The sequence below is a fragment of the Pseudorca crassidens genome, chromosome 3 (assembly GCF_039906515.1).
Source record: "Pseudorca crassidens isolate mPseCra1 chromosome 3, mPseCra1.hap1, whole genome shotgun sequence".
NCBI lineage: Eukaryota > Metazoa > Chordata > Mammalia > Artiodactyla > Delphinidae > Pseudorca > Pseudorca crassidens.
In genome coordinates this window covers 101,576,202-101,590,457 of record NC_090298.1, presented here as the reverse complement: position 1 = coordinate 101,590,457, position 14,256 = coordinate 101,576,202, and the positions used below count along the sequence as shown (strand labels likewise).

Here is a 14,256-nt window from a genome sequence, read left to right as displayed (position 1 = left end):
TACTGATTCTTTCTAATATAAAAAATATAATAATTAGAATTTTTTCACAATAAAATTTAGATTTGAAAGGAAAGACTAAAATCTGAGGAACAATCCCACATTTAGAATTTTCTGTTATAAATATAACAATTCAAATGGTCACATTTTATAAAAATAATAAATTATAATGCTTAAAAATTAAAAATAAACTTACACTTCATATCTTAAAAATAATTATACTAGTAAAACTCTGAAACCTATTAAATAAGTATTTTATCTTACACATGGACATTGGCACTAAGTTACCCGACCCTGGTCGGTCACATTTATATGATCTCCCAGGAGTCTGATACATATTACATGGCCTCAGTTTTAATATCCCTTCAATCCCCTAAATGCATGTTATTGTAACTATTCTTACAGATGATAAAAATAAACAGATTATGTCCTTTTTAGAAGTAGATCATTCAAGCATAAACTCAGCAAGTCTTTTTTTGTAACACAGAACCAAGTCTATGTACCACCCCCCAACACACTCAACTCACATACCCTAAACAACAGGTAAAACTCACTTTACATCCACCAAAGTATCATCAACAACAACAAACTAATTAAATTCCCCAGTCTCTTTGCTACAACAGAATTTTAACTTCATCGAGTACAAGTAAAGGTGCAGAAAAAAGGCTCCATAGTTTTCAGTATTGCTATATATCATCATATCCTATCTGTATAGTGGTCTCCTGCCAACATCCCAATCATTCAAAGCCTTTTAGGAAAACAAAAACCAACAACCACAATAAGCTATGGGATTTTTTTCATATTTGTGGCTTTGTCCCCTGGCACTCTAAAAATAGACAGGCACTAAACCCAAGGCATCAGAGGGCAATGTAATAGTGCTCAGTTTTAACATTTTCAGATAGAACAAATCTGTACCACTAAGCAATTGCTTTACGATTTCCTCAGAAAAGTACTGGCAGATCTTTAACTGTATGGTATAGAGTTCCTAATAATACCACTGGAACAAGAAAAGTGACTGGAATTGTTTTATAAACTTGAAACCACAGTGGAGGTAACAACTAATTAGTCAAAAGCAAAAAACAACTAGAAAATATTTCAAAACCAGATGATTTCCCACATGTCAGTTTTTCCTATCCAAAAGCTCTAAAGTCTAACTTGACTGAATGTATCGACCATTTTCTCCTGCCCCATTTCCCTATGTAAAATTTGTTAAAAAAAAAAAAAAAAGGAACTATTTGGCAACATAAATATGCCTCATTTTTCCTCATTTAAGAATTCTATTCTGAAAGATTAAAAATGTATAATTGTTTTCCAGTAATAATTTCACAATAGTTTAGGCGTGAAATGGAACCTGGGAGCCTGGGCACAGTGCAGTGCACCAGTGGATAACTGTAGGGTACACAGTCCAGTGGCTACCATGTGGTCATCTTGGGCTGCATGGCTATGAGCTCATAGATTTAGTTCCTCCCCTTTAATCAAAGGCAGCTCTGCAGACACAGGCCTTAGTACCCACTGCCAACAGTCATACAAGCGTTCTGGAGACCAAGTTATAGTGCTGGCCAGAGTGGGTGCTCAGCAAAATCTGAGTGGATTATTGAATCGCATGAGTTAGTGACTATAAGGCAACTTGCAGTGAAAAATGATCACCTTGCAGGCTACTGAGCCAAGAGTGGGGGGCAAGCTATTGCAGAAATGAGCCATTAATGGAGCCTTAAGGTCCATGCCAACTTGGCCCCTGGCATTTAAAAAAGTTTGTCTTCTGGCAAATCCCGCTCCATTATATTGCCTGGCCTCAGTCAGATGTACATACTGCTTAAGAGTAAGACTTCTGGCACTTTATTTTCATAAATAACTCTCCATGGTGGGAGTATCTAAAATTGTTGTGGGGGAAACCTACATTAAGGGTCTGTCTCTTCCGGAATGGACCTCAATAATCAACCATGAAGATTTGAGGCAAATCTCAGGTTAATAGTTTTCAGATACGTTGTTGACTTTTAAGTAATAGCATCAGGTAAGACTGTACCATTGAAGTACTATCAATTGGGTTATACCAAACTGCCCAGAGTTTTCCTACAGTACCTTGTTGAAGACTGAATAACTGTACTTTGTCAGAGAAGTAGAATTTGTGGTATCTGATTCACAGTATGATTTTGCTTTACATTGGGCACTTTGAAAGTTGTGAAACATGTTACAGTCTCTCACATTCAGCATTTACTAGATTGTTTTTATCTGAGAAAATGAACCTGACTCTCCTTCCTCCTGTTTATGCTTATGTTCCTTCTTGCCCAGTGGGCAAAAACAAAAACAACATGTTGGAAGAACTTAAAATAGGACACAAAATTCACCTAGCTCACATCCCAATGCCCAGCCTCCTCTCCTCAGGTTCTATCTCCTCAGGTGTTTCTCTTTTTCTCAAGATCAAGGGAGACAACAGTCAAATCTATCACAGCTAGAATGGAAGCTTGTTATGGTGATTCCATCTTCAGAAACCTGTAAGCCCTGTCTTCCTGGCTGGGTTGCTGTAGTGCTGGGCCTGGCTCTGCACCTCTTCACTGCAGGTGCTGCAAATACCCGGCATCTGCGTGACCAGAGAAATCGAGCCTCCACTACCCTCTGGGGAACAAGGGAGGCTCTTTGGCGGCCAAAGCTCCAGTTGGGTGGCAAGGTTCTCGGTGGCGGCCGACTTACCTCCCAGAGATGCTGCGTGTTCCTCACGGCGCCGGCCTGCACCTTCTCCGGCGGCAGGAGCACGCCCTGGAAGGGCCCAATCCAGGTGCCCTGCTGGATCCTCTGCGCCGCGCAGATGCCGTAGGCCAGGCCGGGCACGGTGCTGGTGCACAGACACACCTCCCGTGGCAAGTCCCGAAGCCACTCGGGCAGCTCCGGAGGGGGCGCGGCGGCCGCAGCGCTGCTGGTACCCACGAGCCGGCGCAGCGAGTGCAGCGGCCCGTGCATGGGGCACTCGCCGTTGCGGTTGTCTGCGCACATGTCGCAACCTGCCGGAGACACGCGAGAGGGAGGGAGGAAAGGGAGAGGGTTAACCCCGGGTAAACCCCGTGCCAACAGCATCCCCGCCCGGGTGAGCCACCTGCGAGGGAAGTGACGCCGGAGGGCGCCGAGGCCACTGGGAGCAGGGGGAGAGGTGACCCGACGCACTCCCTTGGAATTCGTCGCACCCAAATCCATCTGGCACAGGGTCGAGGCCCCGAGCGCCTCCAAAAGCCTCCCGAGTTGGGCGCGGACGGCGTTGTCGTCTCCAAGGAACCGATGGCTCTCGGCTTTTCTCCCCGGTCTCTGCCCCTTTCTCTCCCTCTTCCCTTCGGCCTCTAGCTCCCTCTGACCCTCTCCCCTGTTCCCTCGGGTTCTCTCTCTCAGTGGTGTTTCAAAGTGTATTTATCGTTGTACCAAGAGAAAAGGCGGTCTCTCGACCAATCTGATATCTCGGAGAGATTCTACCTTGGTCGCCAGGGTATGTCTGGTTTTCCTTTCTTTACAGTTATAGAAGAGACTTTCAAAATCACCACAGCAGATGGGCGACCGGTCCGGCGCTGCACGCCATCCCCACTCCTCGACCCACGCTCCCCTCCCGCGAGAACGTCCACGTAAGTGGGCGGAGCCGGCCTTGGCCCCGCGGAGCCCCAGTTCTAGACCCCGGCCACAGAGGGCGCACTGGCGCTAGGGTCTCTCGAGCGCCCCGGAAGCGCCCGCTCCGGGCACTCCGGCCAGGTGGGGACGGGTAGGGAAAGGGGGTGCTGTTCTGTCGGGTTTGGGGTGCCCTGTGCTTGCGTGCAAGCTCTTCCCGGAAGCCCGCCCCCCAAAAAACCAACAGCAAATTTAACGATCAAGATAATGGGTCTTTAATGATGATGATAAAGATTCAATGGAGAGGGCCCCAAATCCTGCCCAGACGGTTGAGCCCGAGGCTAAATGCAATTATTCTGCGTTATAAATTAAGTGAGAGCTGTAGTAAAGCCTACTCTCTCCTATGTTCCTCAGAGCAGCCGGCGCGCGAGGGATCCCCCACGCTCTGGGGCGGCCGGCCGTGGACCCCCAGTGTCCCTCGACTCAAACTGGGCAGGAACAGGTCAAGCAGCCGCGGGAAGCAGGCCTGCGGCGACCATGCTGTCGGATCGCAGCGCCCTCCGGGTTATTAATGGGCCTGGCGGAGCCGCCGTGTCTGCGCCCTGGCCTGGCGGACCGGCCTCTGGGAGGCGGCCTCGGCGCCCGCCGGCGAAACCGGCCTCCCCGGCCCAGCTTCCCTGGGGAGCCACGGCGCCCCTGCGCAACAGAGCCCTGTGGCACTGGGCCTGATATCGGGCGAGCCCCGACTGGCGGAGATGGCAAGAGCTGGGCACCAGCGGATGCGCCAGCGCTAGGCGGCGGGTCCCCCTCTGGGCTCCTGCGCCCACCCTTGGTCACAGCTAGTCCTGGTGGATCGCCCTGGGTGTGCCCTATCCGTGCTTGAACAATTGAAATGTCCAAAGAACTTGTGAAAAGTGAGTCACTGAGGAACCTTCGAGGAACACCTAATCGCAACCCAGCATGATGTGCGATACCATTTTGCCATTCGCTTCACCGCGAACTGAAGGTTGACTAGGTGAGTATCCTATTTCAGTGAAGAAGGGCTCCAGCCCACGGCGCCTTCCCCTCCGGCAGCTACTCCTCCACTTCCCCCAAAAGAGCCCAGGGAATGAGGGGACCTTTGACCTCAGCTTCTTGAGGGTGTCCCCAGGCCTCTCAAGTGAAAAGTAGCAACCTGTTTCTGCAGGTAGTGAAGTGGCCATGCCTCCTGGACCTCCATCACACAAAGGACCCCTTTTACAGCAAGACAAACTAATGTCAAAACTGTGCCAGGCTCTGCTTTTGACCCTAGGGCTAGATGGAAGGAGGCAGTCTCACCGTAAGTCAACTCCTCCAGAATGCAGACACTTCACACACCCTCTCAAGCTTCTGATTGTGGAAACAAAAACCTTAAGATAAAGGGGGGATAGAAGGAAAGACAATAAAAACTCACAATTACCAAGTGCCTACTATGTGCCAGACACCTACCTTCAACCAAACAACCACCATATTATCTAAATATCACAATTTCCATTTTGTAGAGGAGGCAACTGAGGCTTCATGAGCAATGTAACTTGACCAAGGATCAGAAACTAGAAAGTGGCTGAGAAGGATTCACAATCAGGTCTGCCTGACTCCAAAGCCTCCAAACCTAGAGATCTAAGATTAATGAAAACTAGGAGAATTTTATATCCAAACTCATAACTCAATCAATATCATTGAAATATTTCACTGAAGTCACTATTTGGGGGCTGCAAAACTGTTGTAGCATGATTGAACTAAAGAGATTTCTCTCTTTTTCCCACACTCTTGGGTTTGGGGAGGTTAACATAAGAGGATGATTTGAAAAGTAAGTAGATGATGTCCATAATTTTGAATTTCAGTGCCTAACTTCAGAAATGAGCTTTCAGCACCTTAGCAAAAATAGCTTAAAACAAATGACAATAAGCAAAGGCAATATGCCCATAAAAATAAAAATAAATCACCCCAGGGAGTTAACAGACTTTCCCTTTTTGGTTGGCTCAGTGAAACAAAGGGTGAGAAGAAAGAGCATTTGGTATTTCCTCCCTAACAGTCCATACCAGAGATTCTGTCAACTTACAAGATCTCCACAACCTGTAACGTCACACCCACTACATCAGCAATAAAATGAGGAAAGGTGCCAACTCCGGCCACCACCCACACAGACAACAAGCACACTCCTGTTATTTGTTATGCACGATAGAGTATGGTTAGTCCTTTCTCTAAGAAGTCCTCTAAAGTACTTCTTCAACTTATTAAATTTCATTTGTCTCCATGAAGTATTGAAATATTTAATAGCAGCATTCTGCAGAGTGACAAGCTGAGGCTCTCCCAATATGTAGAAGAACACCTGCAGGGTAGGCAAGGCCAACCCACCATCATCAGTCCATCCAGTATAGGTTTTCTTCATTTATAAACCATTTCATGCTATTTCAAAATACTCTACCTGAAAGGCTACGTCAAAATACATGTTATATCCTAACGTTACTGTTTCTTAATACACAAAACTTCTGCCACTGAAAACATGTGGCTTCTGACTTATGTCTCGGAGTCCCAAAGGAGCCTGAGGACGACTAAAACAAGTAACTGATTAGCTGGGGTTGACAAATGTGGCCCAAGTGGACAAACATTCTAGCAGAGTGTTTTCTAGACAGCAAGCCACTAACACCTACATGAAAAGATTTGAGGAAAAAAGTGGGCTAGATGCCTAAACTACACATAAAAAATACGTATGTATTATATACATGATACAGCATTCCAGGCCAAACAATACATAGTACATCTATTTGTATTCATAAAGAAGAGGCAAGTAAATGTTCCTATTTTCTCTTAAAATCAGGGTAAGTTTTTTCCACAACTTCATAATTATTATTCATAAAATGTTGTCTGTATCTGTGAGAGATATTATATTCCCCAAGCAAGATACTTTGAAATGCCATTTTAGCATTAGGGAATGTAAGAGATCATGGTCTCTTCTCTCCCTTGAATAGATCTGTTAATACTCTTGTTTATGGGTCTCTGAGTAAGAGAAGGAGGTATCATTAAGTTATAGACTAGTTCACCCACTGGCTTCAGAAGGCCAGGCCAAGTGGAGTGAAGACCAGACTCCCACTCTTCCCTCCTTATCCTGTATTGTTCGAATGTTTTTACAAGGGCACGTGCGACTTGTGTAATTGAAAATGGATCTATTTTAAGGTAAAGGGGGCAAAGCAAGCCAGAGTTCTCTGGTATCTCATTTCTCGTTCCAGGAAAGGCGAAATATAAAACGTCTCAGGGCTCTTTCGCCTTCTGGAGAGGTGGGCAGGAGCGCGTGGGCGCAGGCGGAGCGGGGACCCTCGGGACGCGCCTGCCGCGCTGGGCCTTCGCTCCCCAAAGCCTCTCCGCCGCTTTCGCCTGCCCTCACGTATCCTCCGGGAAGGCAACCGAGGAGCAGCTGAAAAGCCTGTCTCCCCGCCTGGGCGGCGGTAACCGCCCGGCTATAAATTCTCTGCGACCGCCGCCGAGGTCGCGGCCCTCTGTCCCACAGGCCGAGCCGGGTGGGGGCCGGCGCCCATCGATCGCCGCCCGCTGACGGCGACGCGGCCCCGGGAGTGCCGCCTGCTGGCAGCTCCGCGTGCTTCGTGGCGGGGGCACTGGGCCTTGGGGTCGCCGAGGGCGCTGGCCGACGGGGCCGAGGGCAGGCGGAGCGCTGTGACTGGGAGTCTCTCGCACCAGAGTTCCACGTCCCCCTCCAGCCCGCACTCCCTGCTTAGCCCTCCCCGCGCCAAGCCACTGGCTGGCTGGGATGGCGGTGGACCGTGCACGGGGTGGGCGCCAGGCCCCCCAGCACTTAAGCTGTATGTTGAAGGCCTTGCCCATTTCCTGCCAGCGGGAAGGGGTCTTCTAGGCTCCCAGGAGCGGGTCTAGGAGCAGGTCTAGAGGCGAGGCAGGCCCGCTAGGGGGACCGATTGTGTTCTTGCCCCCGCGGGGCGGCCCAGCTCCCAGGAACCTTCTGGGAGCCTCTCTCTAGAAGAGTTTAAGGCTTCCCTACGCGCTGGGCTTTCCCTGCTCGGCCTGGCTGCCGGCTTGGCCCTGGGACCAAGAGGGAGAGACAAAAGGGGGAGAGAAAGAGGGAGGGAGGAAATGTGGGTTTTATTTGTCTTCTGATGACTGTATTAATAAATTAAATGGCAGCGCCAGTGTGTGAGGGTGAGAGAATATTGCGCCGAGATAAACCTCGCCGGCCCCTGCCCCTGCGAGGCCGCCATATACATTGCGGAGATGATGAATAGGAGGCGCGAGAGGAGATCGAAGCGGGTCTGGGCTGGCTCCACTCTCTCCTACAAAACTATAGGGCAATTAATTGTGGCTTGTCCCCTCATCCTTCATCTTCTGGTGGCACATATCGATGGAGATTACTGCTGATGAACCGTTTTATCACCTTAAATAAACAGTCACCACCTCTTCTAACCTCAATCTAATATATGGCTCTATGTTCAGTTTCAGGGCGCTAGATAACGAATGATGTAAAATAGCTAAATTATGTGTGTTACGGGATGGGGCTGGGCGTGCGCACAAAAAGAGAGCAAAGAAAAAGAAAAAGAGAACAACACAAGAGCCCACACAGTGACGCCGAGCCTCCCTCCCACCGGAGACCACGTCTGAAAGCTAAGTCGCTTGCTGGCCATTGACAGCGGGGAGTAGCGCAGCGAGTGTGCCTTGGCGTCAGGAGAATCCCACTGGTGGGTTACTGGGCTCGGGAGCTTCCCACACAGGACCTGCGTTCTCCAACTGGGTGGGAAGAGATTAGGGAGGGTCAGTAAACACTCGCCCTCCTTTTCTCTCTTTCCCTGACCTCTCAACCAAACCAACCCCAGATTTCCTTCTCTCCCCAATATCTCTCCTCAAACCCTTGGAAAGGATGGCACTACCAACAGGGGGGCCTCGGGCCCAACTCCAACACCTGCGCACACGCCGGTGCTGTTCCCTGCGCAGCAGGGCTCCCCGAAATACGGAGGAGATAGAGACCTCCAGCTGGGGAAGTTGCGGACTGCCCCGACTCAATTCTCCGCAGAGAGACCCCAGGCGGGATTAGTCCCCTGCTCTCTCCCAGATACGAGGGAGAAATGTCTTAACCAAAAAAAAAAAAAAAAAAAAAAAAAAAAAACGGGGTGGGGGGTGAAAAGCTAACTGGCTCGGCCGGCTGTCTCCGAACAAACACAAACGTCCGGCGCTCCCCTTGGCCGCTGCTCAGTACCTTCCAAGCGTACTGACAGGGTCTCAAACAACGCACCAGCTCCCGGAACCCGAGAAGAGGCCACCGCAACGGAGCCTGACGGAATCAATGGCTTCAGGCAAACCGGCAGCAAATGAGGGCAGTAATACAGGAGGAAGAAAGGTCCCTATCCCCCATTTGCATTACACAAGCTCCACCTGACCATAGAGATGAAAAAAGAGGCAACTAAGCAAGCATTGAGAGCCTCAGTGGAAAGTGTACTTCAATCATAGAATAACTTCATACACGGAGTTAGTTAGATATATACTGGAAGAGCTCACCCGGGCCAGCTTGTATAGTTTCTGCTGGTTTTAAATCTTTTTATGTGTGACAGAGAGCTACAACACCCTTCACTATGGCATTTGCCATAGGTGGCAATAAAGTTTCAAGGTGAAGGTGATACTGAGTCACAGGTGTTACTGGGTTGCTGATCCCAGGCAAAAAGTTACTCTTCTAAAAGGAGAAGTACGGAGGCCCCTTTCTTTGCCTTGTAAGAAAAAGAGAATATGACTCAATATGTTTTTAAATACAAAGTAATAAAACGAAGCAATGCTGAGTGGTCACTTCACAGAATTCTTTTAGAGGGAAAGGGCAATAGACTAAAAGGAAAACTAGGATGATCTGTGCCTGATAAATTAATAGGTGCTTCCCTTCTGCCCGCCTCTCACCCCACCCCCGACCCACATACAACCTGGGAATGGGGAGAAGCTGTTATTCACCATCTTTCAAGTGATATATCAACTTTCCCTGCCAAGGGAAAAAACAGTTTCGCACTGCTTGCATTTCTGAGTCGTTCTGATCCCCTAGTTAGATTAAACTCAATCACTTCTCACTTCATCTTTGTAAAACACATCTCATGGTTTCAAATGAATGCCTACTCTTGCCCAGAGAAGTTCCTGGAAGCATGGCAGACCTAGTCTCCCAGCATTACATGGAGAGCTACCTCAGCTTGCTATTTCCTTTCTCAGTTGCCCTTTAATTAGACAGCAATGTGAAGCGTAACTCTAATGAGACAATCTGACTTCCTTTCTCTCCTGTCCTTGCCTCTGCACTTTGCACACTGAAGCAGTCCAGTCGACTCAAAAGGAGATAGCAGAAGATTAACACAATAGGAATAATTTGAATAAATCATAATTCATTTCCTCCAGCCATGAAAAAGGGTAGCTAGACAATAAACTGGTTCAATAGGCACATATTAATTAGGAATCTGTCCCAATTCTTTCTCTGATTAGTCTAGGTTTTTCTCTGGTGAAAATGTATTGAACCTCAAGATTGCACTGTAAACAGCACATGGAGCTCAGCGCACAGCCGGGGCTTTGGGGTGCACTGCTAGTGTCTTTTCCAGCACTAATTTAATTCAGAAGAAAGACTGCAAGTTTGATGAAGCACTCTCAGTCCACAGTGACTACATTTCACTTAGAGGTAAGAAATACCTTTTATGAAAGCATTTCTTATCTTTGTATTTTACATTTTTAAAGAACTGCTTTGAAAAAAACACAATCAAGAAATTCAGTAGGAGATATGTATTTTTTGAAATCCATTAAGACAACATAGTTTTATAAAATTTTCTGGAACTCTGAAATATAGGAATTTTCTTAACTGCAGGGCAAATCTGAGTTGAAACCCTCATTTTAAACCAAATACTTTACTCTCAGACTCTAGAAAGGAAAAAAGTAAATACAACTACTCTTTTTATTAATAATAATTATCTCCATTAGAACGATTATCTCCAACCATTATGAAAAGATTAATACACCTCAATCACTAGGGTCATGCTCAGTGTTTTTAATCAAAGTAATACATTTGGGAGTCCTTTAAATAACTACAACCTGTAGTTATTTTGCTTTTACAACGAATTAAGAAGCTCACGGATTAGTAGACATTCTGCAAGAAGGAACTTGTTCAAAATAGAATGATCATATACATTTACAATTAACTTTCCTCATACAGAAGCTAGATGAAGGAATGAGACGAAGAAAGAAGCTGAGCGCTGTTTCAAATCCCGTATTGCTTTCAACCTAACTCTTGACCTGCTTTAATGTTCTCTTCTGGGGTCTCTGGAAGTATACTTAGCATTTATCTCAACACATTAAGTGTAAACATAGCATAACTTCTGAAATTACCAAAAAGAATTGGATATGAAAAATAAATGACTCATCCTTGATCTTCATTTAGAGTTTTGGTTCAAAACCTGAAAATGGAACTACACTTGGGATCAAGAGTTTGAAATTGTGAATACAGGAACGGAAGCTAGAAGAAAATTGATGTTAATTTAGGCATTTTGTCATTTATTTCGGGAAAAGAAGAGCAAGCTTCTTATACTAAATTACTGTTACCCTCATTTAAAAAAATACGTTAAGCCGACAAGCGTGGCTACGGACTGTAAACGTTTGCAGGGTCCAGGGTGCACGGAGAATGCGGGATCCGCAGGGAACAACCCTGCCCTGAAGTCGGAAATGTTTTCTCACTAAGCAACTGGCATTCTTTTTCTCTTCCTTCTTCTCTAAAATAAATAGTAAACCTAAGAATAATGCCTGCCTGCAGGGAGAGACTGACCCAGTGTCATCCAAAACTCCTACTTCAGCGAGGCCGGGCCAGCAAGCAGCTCCCGGCCGGTCCCCCGACAACCCCGCGGTCCGAAAATGAGCTGACGAAGTTAACCCCAGAGGTAAGATAGCGAGAAGGAGAAATTAGCTCTGGAATCCACGCTCCCCAGGACCGCTGACAGTCCCTGCCCTGTCCCCTCTAAGGCCAGGCCAGGCCGGTCCCCGGACACTCCCATCGCGCGCCGCTAGTACCCGCCCCGCGCGAGGCGCAGTACGCCGCGGGAGGGCTGTGATCTGTACTCTCCGGTCCGCGAGTAACTCGGGTCTTAAAGATTCGGAGCTGGGAAGCAGGGAATGGGAGGAGGGGGGAAAGGCAACCCAGAGGTGTCACCCGGCCGTCCCAACCGTTCTCCTTCCTTCTCTAACCCATAAAACTTTGGTTACAGTGGTCTGAGAGGTGCGGGCCCGCGGCCTGGAAAGCCCACAAGCCGGTGTCCCCCTCATTCGACCTGCCTCCCGGACCGGCGCCCGCGCTCGACGGAGCCAGCGCCCCGAAAGAGAGCGCGCGGGCTGCTGCTACGTACGGTTGTTGGGGTCGCTGGTGTGCTGGTTGAGCGGGATGATCTCCATGCGCTGCTGGCCGTACAGGTAATAGTCCAGCTCCTCTGCGCTGCAGCGGAAGCGCGGGGCGCCGCGGACATCCCCGACGCCGCCGCCGCCGCCACAGCCGCCGCCTCCGCCTCCGCACTTGGAGGGCCCCGGGCCCGAGACGGCGCCGAGGCACAGGTCCTTGGAGGGCAGCGGCTCCGCGGCGACGGCGGCGGCAGCCAGAGGCGCGAACACTGGCAGCTGCGCCACGGGCAGGGCCGAGAGACCGGCCAGCGCGGCGGCGGCGGCGGCGGCCGCCGCCGCGGCGCAGGAGGAGGCAGAGGAGGCCGAGGTGGAGGAGGAAGCCGGAGTGGAGGAGGCGGAGGAGAGCGAGGCGGGCCGCGGGCGCAGGCTGTCCGGCTGGGGCTCAGTGCGCTCCGGGGGGGGCGGCGGCTGGAGAGGCTGCGGTGCGCCCAGGGGACCCGCGGCACCGCCGCCCTTGAGCGGGCCGCCGCCGCTGTGCGGGAAGAGTTGCTGCCAGTGCTGCAGATAAGCTGGGTCCACTTTGAGGAATGCCGAGCCGCCGGGGTCTCCGGGCTTCAGCATGTCCGACGCTTCAAGCTGGGGGCAGAGGGCAAAGAGGAGGGTGCGCGTGAGCCGGACTCAGGGCCTGGTGCGAGAGGGGCGGGGAAGACCGCCGCCAAGACACTGGAGCGAGAGTTTTGAGTCCTTGGCTCCGCCGGCGGCAACCCAGTTCGGAGGCTCCCTCCTCCCAATTCGGCTGGGGCGCAAAGTTTACTCTGAAGCCGCAGCGCCGCGCGGGGGGAGCTGTGTGCACCCTGCCTTGCCTCCCAGCCCGAGGCGCCCAGCGCCCACCCGGCACTGTTGAAGCCCGGAGAGAGGGCGCTTCCCAGCAGAACTCGGCGGCAGCACGCAGCCCCCACCCTCTGCCCCCGCCCGGAGCCGACCCGAACTGGAGTGGCGCAGCGCCTGAGCCGCGCTGGCCTCCGGCGCCAGGAGGCGGGACAGTCTCGCCCCCCGCCCCCAGCGCAGGACCTCCAGCCTCCTATTCCCCGGGTCCAAGACCCTCAGCCCTAGACAAGCCACGCTTACCTGAAAACTCGGAGCCGCCGGCGGGTGCGTGCGGGAGAGTGTGCGCCCCGGCTACGCTACATGCCCCTGGGCAGCGCGGGAGCAGAGCCCTAGAGATCCGCCCGCCCGGGACCCTCCGGGGCCGCAAGCCAGGGGTGTAGAGGCCTGCGGAGGGCGTGAGAACAGTTACGCTGAACGCGGGAGTGCGGGCGGACGCGGGCGCCGGAGCCGCGGCGGGCTGCTGCGCTCGGCCGCTGCCGCGTCCCGGCTCCTCCGCTCCACGATCTGGCAGCCTCCCCGCTGGACACGTGGGTTTTACGACAGCACAAAATACAAGTGTGTGTGTGTGTGTGTGTGTGTGTGAGAGAGGGGGGGGGGAGAGGGAGAGGGAGAGAGAAAGAGAGAGAGAGAGGGGGAGAGAGAGAGAGAGAAAAAGAGAGAGGGAGAGGGAGGAAGGGAGGGAGAGAGAGAGAGAGCGCGCGATGGGGGTGGGGGTGGGGGGGAGGCGAGAGGCAGGCCAGAAGAACGGAGGGGAGGGGAGAGGGGAGAAGGAAGTTCTAACTCGGCTGTATCCACACACAGCTCGTGCGCCTCTCCTGCACAAAAACCTCCTCCTCCCTCCCACCCCCCACTTTTTTTTTTTTGGCGTGACGTCTCCCGTTCGCCTGTTGTCTCTTTCTGCCCATGATATGTCTTTTCTAGGTGCCGGCTCACCGCCCTGGTCCTGAAAGCAGTGGAAACGCGGAAACCGGAACGCATCTCGGCACGCGCTCGGCGGTCCGCATCCGGGCGGGCGCGCGCGGCCAGGCGAGAGGACCGAGTCCCCGCAGCGGGTTTGCGCTTTTCCCGGGCTCCGTTTTTTCAGGAGTACTGCTGGGTGCCAGAGTCGACTAGCCCTCCACGCAATCTCTCACATAAATCTTGGCGGAGGTGGGGGTGAAGGGGGAGTCGGGGGCGGGGCGGGGCGCGCGCTGGAATGAAACCCTCAGTCGGCGGCGGAGGAGGCAGGCTTTGCGAGCTGGGAGGCGTGAGACCGAGGGTCTCTAAAGGGCGCTGGTCCTGGCGGGACTCAGGCCTGGCCGCGGGGCTGGAAGGCGGCTGCAATGGAGTCTCACACCGCCCAGCGCTGAGCCAACCCACTCTCGAGTTGTCTTCCTGGGGGGCTGGCTCCTTCTCCCTTTTGACATACAAGGCAAG

General features: G+C 51.3%; 1 protein-coding gene across 1 annotated transcript in view; it reads right to left on the bottom strand.

Annotated features, from left to right (window-relative positions):
• Positions 1 to 13,139, bottom strand: part of PRDM6 (PR/SET domain 6) — a 100,900-nt gene extending 87,761 nt beyond the window's left edge. Inside the window, exons 1-3 of the mRNA XM_067730096.1 lie at positions 13,081 to 13,139; positions 11,964 to 12,588; positions 2,686 to 2,993 (exon numbers count right to left, since the gene is read on the bottom strand). Of these exons, the coding sequence (XP_067586197.1) occupies positions 2,686 to 2,993; positions 11,964 to 12,573 (918 nt within the window). The 5' untranslated portion in view covers positions 12,574 to 12,588; positions 13,081 to 13,139. The remainder of the gene's footprint in view (positions 1 to 2,685; positions 2,994 to 11,963; positions 12,589 to 13,080) is intronic.
• Between the last annotated feature and the right edge of the window lie 1,117 nt (positions 13,140 to 14,256).